At 38.5% G+C, this 20496-nt stretch overlaps 2 protein-coding genes across 2 annotated transcripts; one reads left to right on the forward strand and one right to left on the reverse strand.

Annotated features, from left to right (window-relative positions):
• The first annotated feature begins 9072 nt into the window (after nucleotides 1-9072).
• Nucleotides 9073-11633, forward strand: LOC112186326 (F-box/LRR-repeat MAX2 homolog A-like). The gene is given in 3 exon segments (XM_024324700.2): nucleotides 9073-10329; nucleotides 10331-10388; nucleotides 10390-11633. Coding segments are annotated over 3 exon segments (2265 nt in total). The 5' UTR covers nucleotides 9073-9202; the 3' UTR covers nucleotides 11470-11633.
• Nucleotides 11634-11756: 123 nt separating this feature from the next.
• LOC112186327 (serine/threonine-protein kinase EDR1) lies at nucleotides 11757-20148 on the reverse strand. The gene is made up of 10 exons (XM_024324701.2): nucleotides 19155-20148; nucleotides 18424-18516; nucleotides 16811-16922; nucleotides 15088-15316; nucleotides 14324-14447; nucleotides 14129-14148; nucleotides 13856-14012; nucleotides 12322-12610; nucleotides 12142-12214; nucleotides 11757-12027 (listed from the first exon to the last, which is right to left on the reverse strand). Exons 1-10 carry the CDS (start codon nucleotides 19538-19540, stop codon nucleotides 11957-11959), a joined length of 1554 nt encoding a protein of 517 aa, XP_024180469.2. The 5' UTR covers nucleotides 19541-20148; the 3' UTR covers nucleotides 11757-11956.
• Between the last annotated feature and the right edge of the window lie 348 nt (nucleotides 20149-20496).

Raw genomic sequence — 20496 nt, forward strand, 5'->3', positions numbered from 1 at the left:
TAGAGAAAGGCTATCAACTCAAGTGTACAACTTAGTATGAATAAGTTCACCTAATTGCAATCCTCTTCAATTAAATTCGATTCTTGTCCAGAACCTTTACTACTTTTGATTCAAGTTACACAAAACGAAAAGTCGATTTCATGTTCTTAAACCTAGCACCAATTACATGCAAATCCTATAAGTGTCGACCCAAATAAGATAAACATATAAAAGTTTTCTGTTAAAGCAAATTTAATCGAACAAACTCACATAAGCAACTTAGAATCACAATTATAGAATTCGAAAACTTTATTTAAACATAGAAATTGGGCTTAAACTTTGCCCTAAACGTTAGGTAACTAGAAACAAGTTCATACGAAATCAAACAAGGAAACCAAAAAAAGGTTACAAGGAAAAGGAACGAATTACACCGTGAGTGAAGATGGAGATGGAGAGCTAGATGGTTGGATCTTGAATCTTGGAAGCAAGCCTTCAAGGTGGATGATGGAGGATATGATCTTCACGGCTCCTTCTTCTTCTTCCTCTCCTTGCTTGAAAATGCAGAAACTTAAAACTAGAGAATGGAGAGAAAAAATGAAAAGGAAATGGAGAGACAAAGAAGATGAGATGGATGAAGGAATTTGTGCCTAAGGAAAATGGAGAGGAAATGGTGAGACAAAGAAGATGAGATGGATGAAGGAATTTGTGGGAAAATGGAAAGGAAATGGAGAGACAAAGAAGATGAGATGGATGAAGGAATTGGTGACTAAGGAAAATGGAGAGGAAATGGTGAGACAAGAAGATGAAATGGATGAAGGAATTGGTATTTTTGAGAGTGAGAGGAGAAGTGTATTTATAGCTCAAAAAATGATGAATGGAGGGTGGAGATGAACATAAATGAAGGGCTAGATATGTTAGACAAATTTGTAAAAAATATCTTCCCACTTGTTTATCACTTGTTCAACTTGAATTGATTTTCCTCCTCAAGATTTTCCACTTGGTTGCAACTTTGATTTTCCTCCTCAAGATTTTCCACTTGCTTGCAACTTTGATTTTCCTCCTCAAGATTTTCCACTTGGTTGCAACTTTGATTTTCCTCCTCAAGATTTTCCACTTAGTTGCAACTTTGATTTTCCTCCTCAAGATTTTCCACTTGGTTGCAACTTTGATTTTCCTCCTCAAGATTTTCCACTTTGGTTGCAACTTTGATTTTCCTCCTCAAGATTTTCCACTTGCTTGGAGGTCCTAAAAATAGAAACTAATAAGAAAAATAGAAACTTTCCTAAAATGAAAAATGGCAACTTACTAAAAATGATAAATAGAAACTACAAAAATATAAACTTTCTACAAATAGGAACTTTCCCAATCAAAGAATGGAAACTTTCCTAAACAGGATTTTAATAAGGAAATAACGTAAGAAATGTAGGGAAATGCAGTTAAAACATCGCATTAAAATGCTCCTATCAGTCCACTCCTGGCCCAACCAGGAACAGTTGGTTTAGACTATTTGTTAATCGTCGAGTTTTCGTAAAATTGTTCAATGGATTATTAACTATCGAAATGTCGGAATCTAGGACTCCAGTTGCCCGAAGAACAGAAGGTTCGCAACTCTCAGAGTACGTGAGATAAAGCATCGGAATCCAGGTAGGGATTCAGGATTCTCCTCGGTTAGTGATTTTCTTATATTGTTATTAAATGATGCATGTTAGTTGGTATGGTTTGGTTATGTTCAAATGCAATGCATACTAACCAAACCATGTGAGAAATGTGATGGCTTGAGACTGAAGGGTGGCTCTGACTTCCTTGGGTTCGATCCCCAAAACCTCCGGAGGGTTAGTTACACCGGTCGGACGGTGAGCGATCGCAATGACGACCCGATACGTGTGTGTAGCTAGGTAGCAGACGCTCTCGCTACGCTTACATGGTGATAAATTTAAATTGAGATAAGGTCGTGTAATGGGTCTATGGGACCGGCCATCAGGTAAAACTTGGATTGGGCGCCTTATTTATCTAAGCATCATGCATCAGTTTTCAAGTTGAAAAACATTAAAGTTTGTCGTTCACTTTAAATACTTGGTTTAAGCCTATTTTCGTACTGGAGCTCCAAAATCTATTTATTGGTTTCAAGCCTAGTCGAGTTGGAGTTCCTATTGAGCAGCGAGGACGAAAGCTCACCCCTACAACAGTATGAATGCAGGTACTGTGCACTGGTGACTGGACAATAGCGGACGGAGCTGGTTGTGCAGAACAAGTTCGGTAAACCCTTGTCTGGAGTTTGTGCTAAATCTTATTTCTCAAACTTCGTGTTTCAGAGCTTGTTGTTATCTAGCCTCGTGTTAAACTCAGTTGGATTCTCTTCCATTGGAATCCATACCCGTGTGAGCCTTATCCAAGTTCTAGACAAACGAAGTAGTTGTTAGCGATTCAAGTTTTCACCTTAAAACTGTTTGTAGCTTCCGCTGTGTTTCTACGAAAAGTTTTCAAACAAAATGCCTAGCGGTTCTCTAGAATGTAAATCGAGGGTTCGGTTTATGTTTTAGAGGCTCGCGGCATTGTGACGTGCTTAAGCTAGTGTGGTGCAGCTTGGGGCGTTACATTAGTGATCGTTAAGACATCCAAAACTGCAATTTACACTAACGAACCGAATCTGTTGAACCGGAACTATTCGTGTACATTGTTGTAATTTGCAGTTTTGGATGCCTTAACGATCACCAAATTGGCTGAAATTTTGCAAAGGTGATCTATACATTATGACCTAAAAACTGAACGGTTAAGATCAAAATATGTGATCGGAAAGTGAGTGAAAACCAAAAATCTGTACCATCCGCACCGTAGCCGGACTGTATTATATGAGCATGTGATTGCAGATTAGTATATATATACACTAGTCTCAAATCACATTTGTTATGCTTGTGTACTAAATTTTTTTGTTTTTTGTTTTTTTAAAAGGTGGGTAGTTATTGCAGAAGAAGTAGATTCACTGGTAGTTATTGCAGGGAGAAAAAAGTATGAGAGAAAAGTTGGGGTTGTGGTATCATTTCTTTTTAATCTTCTTAATAAAAATCTATTTTATAATTGTCTTATTTATCCTTCTAATTTAATTTATTCTCAAAGTTTTTTAATCTTTTAGGGTTAAATCTATCCAAATTTTCAATTTTGGCTAACAAACCTCTTCTCTTGATAATAATATATATATATTATAATTGTCTTATTTATCCTTCTGATTTAATTTATTCTCAACATTTTTTTATCTTTCAGGGTTAAATCTATCAAAATTTTCAATTTTGGCTAACAAAAACTCTTCTTTTGATAATAGTACACACACACACACACAATACATGGCCCTTCTATGAGGGATCCATTTTTTTTTTGTCTTTTTTAGGGATATGACATTAGACCAACTTTTCGATCATATTTTAGCATCTTAACCGTTCAGTTTTTAGTTTCTAATGTGTAAATCACTTCTACAAATTTTCAACGAAATTGATTATTGTTAAGGCATTCAAAATGGGACTTAAGATTATAAGTATGAACGGTTCAACTTTGACAGATTTAGTTCGTTCATTGATTTATTCTAGTTTGATACCTTAACGATCACCGATTTGGCTAAAAAGAAATGATCTACATGTTATGACCTAAAAATTGAACGGTTGAGATGCCGAAATGTGATCGAATAGTTTGTCTAATGCTCTATCCCTATAAAATACCAAAAAAAGGATCCCTTAGTAGACATGTAAATTGATCGGATTTGGTTTAGATCGACCTAAATCCAAATCCGTTTACTTAAAAAAAAAAATTGATCCAAACCCGCTCCGTTAACCCGGCGGATCGTTGATAACTTGATCCAAATCGGTATCTGTCGGATTAACGGATGTCCGATCCGCTAATCCGACCCATTATAATTTCAAATATTTTAAATTTTTAAATAGTAATATTAAATTTATATCATGATACCTCATATAAATATTAATAAAATATTAAAACAATATGAAAAGTATCACCAAAAGTAGAATTACATTATCAAAATTCTTAATGCTTCTTGGAATCTTGGGTGAAAGACTGTCTCTTAGATTTCTGCAAAAAAATTGTATTAGAAATTCTTCATATTTTATATTTTATATTTATAAAAAATAATATTTTATTATTACAAAACGGGTCGGATCAGATCGACCTAGATCCGTATTTGATCCGTTAAATAAACGGGTTAACGGATTCGGATCATTAACGGATTAACGGATCTAAACTTTCGATCCAAACTCGTCCAATAGTCACGGATCTGGAGCAGATCCGGATCAAAATCCGATCCATTTACAGGTCTATCCCTTAGTGGAAGGGCCTTCATAAATATATATATATATATATATATATATATATATTTATATCTCTCTCTCTCTCTCTCTAAAGCGGACGTCCGCAACCCAGAAAAAGTGCGGACATCGCTCCTCCGGCCTCGATCGGGCAACGACGGCAGCGTTTCTGTTGCCGGACAGAACCAGGCCACGTCGTGGATCAGTTCAGAAGCGGCTGGACTCGTCGGCGAAGGGTTTGAAGTCGAGCTCGATGGGCTTCCATGGTTTTCGGCGAGCTCGCTGCACACCCCTGAGTTTCCAATCACCTCCGCCTCCGCCTCTTGATCGAGGCCGTCTGGGATGTCCAGAGGGTGCGTCTGGCACCTGCAGCGTAGCGATCGCCGCCTTCCCGAAACCGAAGGAGGGGCGTTCGCACTTTTTCTGGGTTGCGGACATCCGCTCTCAAACGGCTGCGTGTGTGTATGTATGTATGTGTTATATATATATATATATATATATATATATATAACAAAATATTTGCAGATTTCTTGACGCAATTAGTAGCATCTTTTCTTCTTCTTTTTCTTCAAACTGCAAAGTCATTATTCCAGCATCTCTTACTCTCTCCCAAATCTTGAAATCAAGCAAATTTTCTCTTTAAATTTGAGGTTTCAATAATTGTTCACTCATTCAATTCATTCTCATCATTATCATCATCCCAATGTTTTTTCTCTCTATGTTTGGGCATCAAGAAAAAAAAAATTCGCCCAAGTATTCAAAAAGTTGAGGACCAGCTCTGCGATCAATTGAAACGGTGGTGCTATGTAGTGGAGTTCTACACGGTGTTCTTTGGCACTTTGATAACACCGTAGCTGTGGAATTGTGGTGGGCGAAATAAGATGGACTTTCGAACTCGACCCTGGTGGAGTTTTAATACCGTTGGAGTGTAAGGACTGTCCTTATAGTGAATAGTTTAGTGTGGTACCTATGTAAATGGTGGTTCGAGTGTGGATAGAGATGCAATGTCTAGCACTCTAGTGTGATTTGGAAAGTCTGTAGATTAAATTAGTTCCCCTTCATGGAGGTAGATCGGTCTCTTTTATGTGAGAAAAAGGTATCGAAGCTTGTGTTATTAGATGCATAAGACTGGAACACCCCTCTAAATGGTTGTTCGGGCGCGACGGGTATGGCAGGGGCAAGGCTTGGAAGGTATAGGAACAACGACTTCACCTATCAAGAAACCTAAGCACGAACTACGACGACAGTCGTCGGTGGTGGTCTCTAGGGTTTTGGCCCCTGTACCGTCAATTTTTCCGAGGCTCTCCACAGTACATAGCACCTTCCATGAGGTTCTCCATGTTATATTGCACATTCCATTAAAACAATTAATCAAAAACTTTTAGTCTCAATCAATCTCTGTGATTCGATAACCTTAAATATTCATATTTCTCATATTTTAATAGTATGTAAGCTTGTATTTAAGTAAAAAATCACTATCAAGTCAAGATGCTTAATACTGACACATCAAAAATCATACTGTATTTATCTATCTAATTGCCAACTTCTCGTTTTGTGAATGTTTATTCCCCTGTTTACCATTCACATGAAACATTATAATCTATATATATCCAATTGATTTGAAGTCTAGAGGCCAGACATTAGTAAAAACCTGATCCACAAAGAATCTAGCTTAGTCTTTGAGATAAGGTGAGAAGAAATTTCTCAACGCTAGCTAGGTTTAGCAAATAAAGGATATATAACAAGACATCCTTCCACTCAGAAACAAAATATCCTTACTGTTGTTAAAGCATTCATCCATATTAATGCGACTCTAGCTAATATCCCTACTCTTTGTCTTGAACATCGTTCTCAAAAAATCAAGTGCAGCTATATATTCTTGTCACATCAAAAGTTTTGTTCGGTCAACCGTCAAATCTCTAGAACTCTCTTTTATTAAAACAAAAATATCCTTATATATGCAAAATATAAGGTGTGACAATTCACCGTTAGAGAGCATCTTGCAAAATAATAGCAGGATAAACCCAACTTCAGTCTCCGTACATAACCACGATTGCTACAGATGAAAATGAAAGAACATGAAAAAAAAAAAGAGAGTGGTCATTAATCAAACCCCTGCTGCGAAAGAATGTCTTGCATTTAGTCAAGAGGTTCCACTTTCTTAGTTTTTGGTATAACTTTTCTGATGAACTAAAACTTCAATATATGCATCTTATTTCCAAAAGTCCATGTGCGAAATTGGGTACTGATGCATGCACACAGCTCTTTCTCTCATTCTCTGTCTTTCTCACTTTCAAACGACGCCCATTGCGCCCTGTTCTTTAAATTTCGATGCCACCACTTTATTTGCTGGAAGCTAGCTAGATAGGAATTTCTCATCACTAGCTAATTGCATCTTTGAATCTCATTGTTAAAAGGAAAACGAAATATGCTTTCAAAGAATGGACACTCACTATGATTGCCTTTTATTGGATATTAGCCATGCCATGCAGGCAGTCACCCTAGGTCGACAATGGTTTTTAGGATTTTCGATCTCCTTGCGCTCTATCTCTTTCACCATCTTCTGCAATGCCCATGGCAGAAATGAGAGCAGGGTCGGCGTCGGCTCTCACTCTCGCTGACGAGTCCAACACGGTGGATCTCGGTCTTGAAAGGCACCATCTGATCGGGAAAGATCAATTAATCAAGAAATATATATAGTTTGATTTTGATGGCCACTGGTACCTACCTCTCTCTCCCTGTGCCTCCTTGCCACCCTGAGCCCACTTGGAATAGCCATGGCTTCTCGTGAGCACATGGGACTTTGTGGCCATCACTAATGGTTACTGTCATACTGTGCATGCTTTATTTCATTTTACTAATTTAGCTGAAGAGACTGGGTGAGAGAGACGAATCCCAGCTAGTTAGTTTGATTTCCCATATTCGGTGTTTTTTTTTTAATTGTTTAGTTTTTATATTAACTATCCCCAATAAGTGAATTTTAGCAGGAGTTTATCGTGTGATTCTCTAGTTACAGCTAGCCATGTAGGTATGTTGGAAACATGATGTTCATTCTACAATTCAAGGATCATTTTCATAAGTACATAAACACATATAACTCAATACATGTACACATGCTTATATTTCAAGTAAAATTAATTGGTTCAGTGCACTAAGAAAACGTAAACCCAACGTTTTCTCCATTGACTAAGAAACCATATACCTCTCTGTCTAATCGAGACTAAAATATCCGTTATCCACAATCAAAAGAAAAAAAAAATGAATGTTGATAATTCACCCAAAATAAAACGGAAAATGTTGTTTAGCAGAAGGAGGAGAAAGAATGGATGGATAAGCTTGTTAGTTTGTGGACAGAGGGCACCACCCAAGGCCACAAAAGTCCATGTACATCTACAAAAGGCCGCATAAACACAAAACACCAAAAGTAGTAAAACGATTTGTGACTTGTCCCTCCAACCATCACCACCTGTATCATGTTCTCTGTACTTTCCTGTATGGAAACCAAAGGAAAAAGGAAACACAAATCATGTTATCTATAAATTTCCAATAGTTGCGAGATGGTCTACTTTGTCCTTCCACAGTAAATCATTTGTTGGTGTACCAAACAATGCACATGCTATGCATACGTACTTCACTTTCACACCTTCATAATTTGATTAGGGAAGACAAATATCTCCAGCAGGGTGGAGCTCCATTTGATACATGTCCCTAATGGGGGGAGAATTTGGGGACAAATGGGGAATGAGGATGAGGATCCCTAATCCCCGCTATCTAAGATTGAGGATGGGGCGGGGATGGTATTGTGATTCCCATCACCAAACCTGCCCCAATAATATATACATATATTTAACATATATATTTTTTAATTTATTTTTTATATAATATATATATATATATTTACTACTTCACTTTAATAGCTACACTTTTACTTTAATGGTATTTTGACTTTTGCACTCATAGAATTATGATTTATGAATTTAATCATGTTTTAAATTTATTTGTTATAGATTTTTATTTTTAAAAAGGCAATATGAGAAAAATTATTTTATTTATTAAATTCTTATTGGGGATTTGGGACGGGTTTGAAGGCTTAGTTCCCAGTGGGGATGGGGACGGGGAATCCCCAATATATTTTTATTGGGAATTGGGGCAGGGATGGGGTAGAGAATGATCCCAAGGATAGGGATGATATTGTGATTCTCATCCCAACCCGGCCCATTGTCATCCCTAAATTTGATGAATGAACTAAAAGTTCACTCACTTTTTACTGGTAAAAAAAAGAAAAAAGTAATTATTTTTGCATACAAAGTACATATTATGTCCTGAAATTTCAGCTAATTGGACTCGTAACTCTTTACAATATGCTGTAATCAACTCCTTTATAGAAATGCTAGCTCCGCCGTCGACCTCTTTTACTAACAACCTAAGGAGCATGAGCCGGCGATGATCAATGGCTCTAAACGTGCGCACTACGTCACTACCAAAGTCTAACTAAGTGTTACAGTTTGGTGGCAAACAACACATGACAAAACAATCCAGGTCGCTAATACTATTCGAGTCTGGCCTGGTGATAATAATGTCTCCAATTTATAAGTAAAAGGTTCCACAATTTACAGACGAGTGATTTATCGTGCATTTTGGGCGGTGGTTCTGTTTTATTCTACGGATTTAAATGGAAAAAAAGTAAGACAGGGTTGCTCTGTTTTTTTTGTTGGGCAACTAAAGGCATCGAATGCTGGTGGTTGCATAGAACCATGTAGAAGGTGAAAACTGAACGAACAGATGGCAGAGTACAGAATCATACATGTTCCGAATCCGTATCCATATCCATATCCAAAACTCAATCAACACTGACTTTAGCGCCTCCACGCGCTCCACTCAGTGCGTGCATTCCCACACCCCCCTCACCAATAAAGATGCAATCGCGTTCACGTGGCTCTCCATGCCACACGACAAATCACACCCCCCCAATTACTACTCTCCTTTCATTTCTGGATTCCTCTCTTATCAATCTCAAAACCAGCATGAGCGCCGCCGCCGCCGCTCCGATCACTGACCTGCCGGAGGCGATTCTCGCCACCATCATCGGCCTGGTCTCCGACACCCGCTCCCGCAACTCGGTCGCCCTCGTCTGCCGCAAATTCCGCAGCCTCGAGAGAGCCACGCGCACCTCTCTCAAGCTCCGCGGCAACGCGCGCGACCTCCACCTGATCCCGACCTGCTTCACCTCCGTCTCCGACCTCGACCTCTCCCTCCTCTCGCCGTGGGGACACGCGCTGCTCTCCCCCTCCGCCTCCTCCACCGACCCCGCCCTCCTCGCCCAACGGCTCCGCGTCGCCTTCCCCTCCGTCACCTCCCTCACCGTCTACTCCCGATCCTCCTCCACCGTCCAGATTGTCGCCAATCTCTGGCCGGGACTCCGCCGCGTCAAGCTCGTCCGGTGGCATCTACGGCCGCAGTCGCCTCTCGGAGCCGACTTCGAGCCTCTCTTCCAGCAATGCCAGACTCTGTCCGATTTGGACTTGTCGGAATTCTACTACTGGACCGAGGACCTCCCTCCGGTTCTGGAAGCCCATCCCAACGTGGCCCGCTCTCTCACCAAGCTCAATCTCCTGACGGCGTCGATTACCGAGGGTTTCAAAGCCATCGAGATCCGATCCATCACCGAGGCCTGCCCCAAGCTTCAGCAGCTCTTCGTCGCTTGTATTTTTGATCCCAGATACATAGGGATCGTCGGGGAGGAGGCTCTCTTGGCCATATCGACCAATTGTCCGGAGCTCAGAGTCGTCCATCTCATCGATACGTCGTCCTTGGCCAACGCGCGTGGGGATCCAAACGACGACGGCTTCACATCGGAGGACGCTCAGATTGGGCGGGCGGCTTTGATCGACTTCTTCTCCGGGCTTCCTTTGCTGGAAGAGCTGGTGCTAGATGTGTGCAAGAACGTGAGGGACAGTGGATTGGCCTTGGAGGTTCTTGCTTCCAAGTGTCCCAGACTGAGAGCTCTCAAGCTTGGCCAGTTCCATGGGCTGTGCTCGGCGGTTGGGTCCCCAGCTCGACGGCATTGCTCTGTGTCATGGGCTGGAGTCACTGTCGATCAAGAAACTCTGCGGATTTGACAGATATGGGATTGATCGAAATCGCGAGGGGGTGTTGTAAGCTTGCAAAGTTTGAGGTGTATGGATGCAAGAAAATTACAGTGAAGGGGTTGAGGACGCTGGCTTGTTTGTTGAGGAAGACTTTAGTTGATGTGAGCATATCTTGCTGTAAGAACCTGGATGCTGCCGGCTCAGTCTGTGCTCTGGAGCCAATTCGCGATCGGATTCAGCGTCTGCACATAGATTGTGTCTGGCCACGGGACTTTGATCTCAATCAAGTCAATGATTATGATGTTGGTGATGATGAAAGTGTTGTGATGAGTCGGAATGGTAATGATGACATGGACCTGAAATGGAGTGATGAGTACGAGCACAGGATCAGCAAGAAGTGCAAGTATGGATCAGATGGGGACTGTTCCTATATGCCAACCAATGGCTACGCGAATGGAAATGGGTTTTGGAGTGATGAGACTTGGGAAAGGCTGCAGTACCTATCACTTTGGATTGAGGTGGGGGAGTTGCTGACATCATTGCCAGAGGTGGGTCTGGACGAGTGCCCCAATCTGGAGGAGATTCAGATCCGGGTGGAAGGCGATTGCAGGGGAAGGCACAAACCCACACAGCGAGAATTCGGGTTAAGCTGCCTATCCCGTTTTCCTCGGCTGTCAAAGATGAAGCTGGATTGTGGTGATACTGTGGGATTTGCACTGACTGCTCCACCAGGACAGATGGACTTGTCACTTTGGGAGAGGTTCTTCCTCTCTGGGATTGGAGAATTGAGTCTCAGCGAAGTCGATTATTGGCCACCTCAAGACCGGGATGTGAACCAGAGGAGTCTCTGGCTTCCAGCTGCCGGATTGCTGGCAGAATGCATCACACTCCGGAAGCTTTTCATCCATGGGACTGCTCACGAACATTTCATGATGTTCCTTGTGAGAAACCCAAACCTCAACCTCAGCTTAAGGGATGTGCAACTGAGAGAGGATTACTATCCAGCGCCCGAAAATGAAATGAGTACAGAGATGAGGGTGGACTCGTGCTGTCGCTTTGAAGATGCGCTGAACAGGCGCACAATCCTTGATTGAAAGTGGAACTACTGAGAGTCAATAGTATGGATCACAAGCAGTCAGATTATGTTAGTATCTTACATTCTTAATGTTCTGTACGTTTTTTTTTTTTTCTTTCTTTCTTTCGGGGTTACAAGAGGCTGAAAGGCTTACGGAGTTCTGAACACGTTCGATCCTCATTTTATCATTTCCGTTGGCCAACAAATAGATTTCAGTTTTCCTTCTCATTATATGAGTGCGCAGTTACTAAACAATAGCAACAACGAAGTCCAGCTTAAGTCTGTAAACCAACAAACTTGCTTTGATTGCACAAAAAGCCGAGTTGCCACATTGGATTGGATGATGAAAAATTTAAAAGGATAAAAGAAAATCAAGCTTAAAATTTTACGATGATTGGGAAGTTAACAACAGGATACACCTTAAGCCGAGAGAATACAATGTAACACCTCTACCATGTTTTCTATACATAAAGAAACAAGATTGTATCAGCAAAGCGAGTATTCGACTATTCGCAGTCTACCAAGCGCGAAAGTATCTCATCACAGGTTGGTCGTAAATGCGGCTCTGTCCAACAATCTGTAATCCAAGATAAAAGCAGAGATTGTAGGGTTTGGATGTAAAATGTACGGCAGCTAAATCAAAAGGTTTTTAGATAGTTGATGAACCATTACACTTTCAAATTGCCCATACCTGAGATGAGCCTGCCTAGTGGATTATCCGGAATGTCTAACCGTGAACCCTCATTGGCAACAGCATAAACAACCTGAATAGAAGAAGACTATGAGTCACTGAACTAATTAAAAGTACAGTATCCTGAGATGCTACAAGCTATATGATCAAAACAAGGAGTGAAATCAGACCAACACATACCCTCTCTGGTGGCACTCCTTCCCAAGGTCTATTTAGAGTGCAGAGCTCCCACATTATCACCCCAAAGCTGAATATATCACACTTTTCTGTGAAGGGTTCATTTCGGATAAGCTCAGGTGCCATCCATTCAGGAGTTCCAGCAGATGAGGAGTCCTTCATGTTTGCCTCAGTCATCATTCTTGAGAGCCCAAAATCACAAATCTTGACAGCCCAATGCTTATTCACTAGACAATTTGCGCTCTTTAGGTCACGATGAACTATCTTCATGCGGTGTATGCACATCAACCCCCTTTAGCCAACAAAAAATCCAGTCAGTAATCTACACTACTTACAATCATAATGATGAATGGATTCATACATCAATTATATGGTTTTTTTTATTTATTTAAATGGACAAGTGATATTTTGATAATTATGATAATCCTCTGCAAGAATCTATTGTATGGAATCTCAAGACATGCCAAATTTCTTAGCAAGGTTACGATCATAGTTTATATTACGTCAATGAAGTTGACAGCCTAAAATGCTACTTGGATAAAATCTTCCATTTCTACCATCTGCAGAGACGTTGCAAGCAAACAAAGATGAAATTGTTTCAGACAGTTCTGTAAAACATCTATGAGCCAAAATTAATTTAACACCTCGAAGAAAAACAATGAAATATTTTGAGAATGATCCTTCTACATTTCTAGCATAGCCAGCATATAGGAACTGACTACATATGATACTTTAATCAGACAATTATATGTGGGAGGCCACTGATGTGTCCATTGACTACATGAATCTCGTTTCTAATTCTTTCCACCCATTTACTTGGAGCAATTATTTTTTCATTTAGAAACTGAGATCTACTGCACTGGCAACATTACTATACAGCAGATCAAAACTCATCGAGTCTTGCCATCTTTTAATCTAGATCTTAAAGAAAACATTTAACCATAATCCACGCACTGCTCACGGTGATCTACTAAATGTCCGTTGAAGTTTACTCATTATTTGATTGCATTGCTGGGACTATTCCTTTAGCCACTGCAATTATCTTAACAGTCATTTTTTCCCCACTTCAGGGAACATTTTTGGAACCTTCCATAAATTAGTCAAATCAAGATACCTCCTCCAGACTCTAGCCATCAATGTGATCCAATAACTAGAGAAAAAAGTCCGATATAGCTGAAATGATAATACTAATTAAATGGCTCTTTCTCGTCTATTTTACTATCTACATAAGTTCCCTATAATCGTAAAGCAAGCTGGTAAATAATGCATCAGAGTGTCAGAGAGACGTTCAAAGGCCTGATATTATCCCTATTATAGCTAACAATGTAATACCCATTTTGACTTCTAACTGTTCATTTCTTGTTGCAATTATCTTTCGGAATATTTTCTTGCCATATGCTGAGTACCGCTTAATCTAAATTTTGATAAGCTTGATAATATCATAATTGTAAAAGAGCATAAATCTGTTATGTAGATCTAATATGTAGTGCCCAAAAGAACTGAGACAATGAGTTATGGAAGGATAGACTTAACGCACCTGCATATATCGCGCAACATTTTTAGTTTCCTTCGCCAGCTAAGCTTCTTCTTCTGGCCACTTATATGAATCAAATAATACAAGGATCCCATCTCCATGTATTCTGTAACCATTGACAAGCGTGGAGGCTTTGTGCATGCACCCAGAAATAAAATGACTGCAGAAAACACGGTCAATCTCAAATCAGTGGAAAACAAAGGAAATTTGTATCAGAATATATATATACAAATTTCAAAGAGAAAAAGAAATATGGCGCATAATTAGAGGTAGTACCATTTGGATGCCGAATGCGGCTGGAAACAAAGAGTTCATCAGAAATTAATAAATAATCATTAATAATGATAATAATAATTAATAAATAATGCAGCAATAAAAGAGAAAAAATAATGATAATAATTATTATTAAATAATGCAGCAACAAGAGAAAAAAAACAGAACACAACAATGAAGGTGTTGCTGAGAAAATACCTAAGAATGGATATTTCATTGCAGAAATCTTCCATGTTCTCAGTAGTAAGATCTTGCTCTAAAAAAACCTTAATTGCAACATCTGTTCCATTCCAAATGCCACGAAAGACTTCTCCAAAGAATCCTGAAAAATGGAACAAGCAACAAAAATAAGCTCAATGAGTTAAACTTTTGTTTTTCAGAATGGTGAACTAGATGCTTTTCCTAGACAAGTGAAGCTTCTTATATTCTGGGAAACCTAATGTTTGCTAGATTAAGATGGACACACAGCATGTAAGAGAGCAGCCTGAAGTTGGAAGTGATCTCATGCAATTACCATAGTGTCTTAATGAGAGTACCAAACTTCATAAATGACCAGCAACATTAATCAGAAACTCTTCTACACAAAAGTATCTTGTATTATTTGAAATTTTTCTCCTACTTGTGAAAACTTTACTACTATCTGTGATCGCGTAAAACAAAAGGAATGATGATGTACTGATGTGTTCATGAACTTGAACAATGATGTAAATCTACGAGTAAGCACTGCTATGATATATCACCTTTTTCCTGCAGCAAAGTTACTCAGATGTCAATGCCAACACTATTAGGACCTTTAAATTTTCTGTTGGAACGCTTAGTACTGCAGTATATATATATAACACCCAACAATAACTTAAAAAGAGTCACAAGTTCATGAAAGAAACGATCTAAATCAAGCTGGAAGAGCAGCTAGATTTAGAAAAGAAACAGAGCAGTGAAGTTTTATAGAAGTTAATTCTTACCTATTCCAACACGAGTTCCAACACTCAATTCTGAGAAATCAATATTCCATTCTTGGTAAGGCAATAGAGGTTTGTTATCAAATGTGGCAGATTCAAGAATTCTGTTCCATGTTGAAACCAGTTCAGCACTTCTCGTGAATTCTGAAGGTCCAGCCCTCTCAGATGTTTGGCTCCTATACTGATGCGGCGATGAAGGTAATGATATTGCTTTCTGTGTACTGATTTGGTCCTGAGGAAGAAAACATATAAGCAGGCTTCAATGAGAATTTCACCACAATCTTCTTGATCAAAGTAGTGTTACGTATGGCTGTCTGATAAGTAAATAAAAGTCATGGAGAAATCTAAGAAGCTGAGATTTGTAAAAAGAAAACTAACAAATTACTCTATGCAATCTGTTAAGAAAAATAATCTTAAGAAATACTTTCTGCACTAGAGAATTTGCGCATTTGGCAAGGCACATGATTACCATTATCTTCTTTATCAAAGTACTATATGTATGACCGTCCAATAAGTAAATAAAAGTCATGGAGAAATAGCTGAGATCACTAGCACACACCCCCACCCCACCCCCCCAAAAAAAAAAAAAAAAAAAACCTACACCAAAATCCAAAACTACTTCTGCAAGATTTGAATTCTCTTCTTTTACATGCGCTCTCAAATTAGGACTTGTAGATTTCCTATCTCTTTCAGAAGATAGAAAGCAGCTCCTTGTGGCGTTTATTTCTTCATCAACTTAACGGACAAAGAAAAGAAGAAACATATTTTGACAACTCTTCCTAAATTGAAGTGCCTTGGAGACATTGCAAAGGAAAAGCAAAAGACAAGATGACATTTGAGTTTTATTTTTCCTTTTGAGGAGAACATGAGTTCTAAATATCGTACATGTGCATTTTCCATGCTATCTGATAAGTACTCGTACAAAACAAGTAAAGAAATATGGCATTTTAAAGAATCAAAACCATAATTTTACTGAGAATCACAGACTTGAATACAATATTTTCTGGTTTTTCCAATGTGACTCTTTAATACCCAACCCACAACGTGGTCCATTAATTCGAAGATATATTTTTGCAGTCCCTTTCTAAGGATAATATTTTTTAAAACTTGGCCAAATCGGAAACTATTTAATTATCTAATCCTGAATGTATGAAGATATATAACAGACAAAAACCAGTGTATAGACTTGATCCCTATTTTTGGCTTCTTCATTATTATTTTCAGCAATAAGTTTTAAATGGGGACCTAACAAATCTCATACTTTGATCATGGAACCACACCTTGGAGTTACCTACTGTATAAAGAGATTCCTACTTATACGGTAGTTTACAGGAATAGCATAAGGATTAATAAATAAGATCTACCTCAAGCTTCCCTAAAACATGGTAACATACCCATAACTTATATGCATCCAGGTGAGCAGATATTAAGCCTCAATTTTGTACACAGAAATATAGAAAGCAGTTGATACATAACAAAGCAACAAGTACAGGCATCCCGTTGACATAGCTTCAATGTGTCACAAACACTTTCCTATTACTAAACAAATACACCATATATCCTTCAAATATAAGCATACGCTAGAAGCAATAATTTCCAGTACAAAATAAATATTTGTCAATATCATGTGTTTATCAAAGTATCATACTCGAGTATTATGAAAAAAACTTATTTGATGTAGAATTGACCAAGTTAAAATAAAGTCAGCAGAACGAGAGAAACATACATTATTCTGAAGATTATTACTGTCATTTGAAGAGTGGCTGTATGACCTCTCATCTCCCTGCCCTCTTAAGAGACGGTTTTGCTTCAATGTTTCATTCATCGCACGTACAGCCCTAATGTTGTTGATTGAATACCCAGTTATTGAGTTATGGATATATATACAAATCCAAAAATCATATAAATAACATTTAAAGCGTGATCCAAAGAATGATGGGTCTGTGGAAAGTATGATCAAACTATGCATAGACAAATTAACCAAGTCATACACAGACTATCATCATATACCAAGTATAAGGACTGCTCTACGGTTTGAGCCAAATGAACAGTGAGTCAACTCACCATTGCTTTCGACATGCTACAGTGATGAATCCAAGTGAATAATTGAAAACAAGTGCAAATAACAAACTAATATGGACTACAAAGGTAGTACACGGCTAATAGCTTGAAGAAATCCAACGAATTACTCTACCATAGACTATGAATGTCACCATATGAAAATCAACATCTAATGATCTTTTAGATTAGCATCTTATATGGTTTAAGAGTGCAGAAATTTTTCCACTAGCTAGTCCATATTGGTTTTGCAGCATGAAAGTGAACTAGTTATATTCGAACATTTCACCATTGTATCAGGCTATCAGCTCAGTTTTACATTATTACCCTAAAACTTTAATTGGTGCTTCTGCTTTTTAATCAAAGTTAACTAAGTGTCAATCCCTCCCTTACTCACCAAATTCAATCTATCCTTGACAAGAGTACTTCTGGTAAGGCGCAATATGATGATAAAGGAAAAAAAAAATTTAAAGTTAAAACCTCCGCACACAAAGATCAAAATATAATAGCAGCCTACAAGGCTCCGCAAGAGATCCTTTATAATCAGACTACATTCCTTGACAGATTTATTTCCATGGCTCCAAATGCTCTAATAGGTGAATCCATCAACGCTAAGTGATGAAATATCAAATCCATAGGGCACAACTGTTAATATTAAATGTTCCTAAATTTAAGAAAGAGAACCTAAATTTAAAAGTTTACTTGCCTTTCTGTGTAAGAAATTGTTGATAGATGTATTAAACTATTAACAGCATTCTGCCTCACGACAAGTTCCTAGCGATCCTTACATCGGCAATTGTATCGCAAAGCACCCAGGAATACCCAAAAAAAAATATACATGTTGTGGGCCAAGAAAGGAACAAATATGACATCATCTTTCATCTCTAACGACAATATATGATCATAAACTATAATATATTTGATAACAAAACCAAAAACAACGCCTATTATTTTTTCCTCAGGTTTTATTCTCCTAGTACAATTCCAAATGAACCATGAAAACTTCTCTTCATAAAATAACTTTCAGATTATATCAGAAATTACATCGGTCTTAAGTTCTGACAATAAAATCAAATGGAAGATGCAAATCACATTCTTACAGTATAAAGAGACTATAAAGACTAAAGAGGAGACAAAAAAGGTATGAGCATGCCCAATAAACTAAACCAAACAGATGCACGGAAATTTAATACAGGGGAAAATATCAGTTTGCCACAATGGAGAATAACAATCTATAATGAAGTAAACACTTCTCTTGGAAAACATGAAATAAACATCAACCTTACGATGTCATCACCAATCTCTGGAGTAATACTAATGCTTCTTCTTCTTAATCTACGTGCTTCTGATGTTGATGCACCATCTGACCTGTAGCTACAATCAAGAATTGAGGACAAGCAGTCCAGCATGAATACAAATATTTTTTAGGTTATGTAGATAAGCTAGGAAAGAAAATCCAATGCAAGACAAAAGAAAATATTAATAAAAGATAGTAGTATTCAATTCGAAATTCAGCAGACCATAACACCAAGCCTGATATGAATGGTTTAACTTTATAATCCTATTAAAGAAAATTTCCAATGCTTTCCAACGAATAAGCGGTATATGTGTCAAAAATTCAGTTCTAATTGACCTCTCCTCCGAAATATAGTATAGATGTAATGAGAATTGATGTACGCATCATGTAACCAAAAATGGCTGCTCCCCACTCCCTCACACCCATCACAAACAAAAAAGACTGAAAGCTACATTAAGTACTGGCAATCAGTTTGAGCCAAAAAAAGTGCCCTCACAATTGCTAATCCCACCATCCACCTCTACACCTAGCCAATCTGGAAGAAATCTAAATAATGAGGTGATGCATGTTCCTTAGTTAAGGAATAAGACTTGTATGACTGCTGTCTATTCATTGCCTTAGGATGCAAGAAAAGTTTGGATAATTAACTATAACACCTATCTCTAGATCTAATTTTCATGTAAAGGGATTATTATAAGATCAATAGAAATAAAACCTTGATTTAGGCATGTCATCAGCATAATCTCTAAAAGACTTCCTATCACCACCGAGCATGGACCGGCCACGTGCCCGAAAGGAAGGATGTTCTGGACTGAAAAACCAAATGAAAGGAAAAAAATAATTACAGCAAACAAATAAATGAAGACATTGCTTCAAGAGAACAGGAATTCTGAACAACTTTAGATATCCTAGCCAGTAACTTAAACACAATTCCAACCACAAATCATACATACATACATACAAAAACAGGGATACGTGTGACTGATAATTGAGTTGAACGCTAGAGTTATACATTTCCCACATGTAAGCATCTCTATATGTTAATAAAAGTGGACAAGAACTCCACAAGCAACAAGGAGAAGAAAAAAAGAGAAACATCATAGACTAGAAAGAACACTACAAACTCTTAACTGAAGCAGACATAACTCCCAAAGAAACTGAGCCTAGACTGCACCTAAGATACATGTGACCTGCTAATTGAGTTGGATGAAAAAGTACATTTCCCACATGTAACCATCTCTATATATGAGCATGTTACTCAACAGAAGTGGACAAGAAGTCCACAAGCAACGAGGAAATTAACATTAAAGACTAGAAAGACCAACACTACAAACTCTTAACTGAAGCAGATAAAACTCCCAAAGAAACTGAGCCTACACTACACCTGCCATCCAGGCAATCATAATTAAAGACGTGTTGTAATCTCTAAATTCCTCTGAAACAGAAGCCCATAAATCTGCCAGGCATTTTACTCTAATCCAAAGTTCCTCCAGCCCTACACCTCTGTAATCTTTAAAAGTTCTTCTATTTTTCTCCATCCAAAGCACCCAAGTGATGATAGCTAGCACGTTACAACCACATAGAACCTTAGCCTTTTTACCTTTGCCGAAACCAGATCCCCTTACACTTAAAAACCAGACCTCCAAAAATAGCCTCTCCCACAAGCGAGAAGCAACTTCACACTGCACAAATACATGGTCTCCATTCATTCCCTGCATATAACACAACACACCAATGGGAAAAAACAAGCATTTGGTCTTCCTTGCTGAAGAATATCACAGGTATTAACCCTCCCAAGCACCACCAACCAGCCTAAGATCTTGATCTTTGGGTGGAAATTTTGACTTTCGGATACAACTTAGGTGGTTTATATTTCCCAGATCTGTGTAACTGTGTGATTCTTTTTCCCTGTTTTGTACCTTTCATTCCAGTGTTTGCTGGATAAGAGACTGCCAATCCACCAATGTTTCTATTGTTCCTCTTTTCTTTATTCCTGAATCATCCATCCTAGGTGTAGCCCCAAAAAGAAAACTAACAGCTAGATCAACACCTCTGGC

The sequence above is a fragment of the Rosa chinensis genome, chromosome 2 (genome assembly GCF_002994745.2).
Source record: "Rosa chinensis cultivar Old Blush chromosome 2, RchiOBHm-V2, whole genome shotgun sequence".
NCBI lineage: Eukaryota > Viridiplantae > Streptophyta > Magnoliopsida > Rosales > Rosaceae > Rosa > Rosa chinensis.

Coding starts and splice junctions, on each gene's coding strand:
- LOC112186327 (XM_024324701.2), bottom strand. CDS start 19,540: ATGATGTTTCTCTTTTTTTCTTCTCCTTGTTGCTTGTGGAGTTCTTGT. Junction 18,517..19,154: donor GATGACATGCCTAAATCAAG/GTTTTATTTCTA, acceptor TCTTGATTGTAG/CTACAGGTCAGATGGTGCAT. Junction 14,013..14,128: donor CCGCATTCGGCATCCAAATG/GTACTACCTCTA, acceptor TGTTTTCTGCAG/TCATTTTATTTCTGGGTGCA.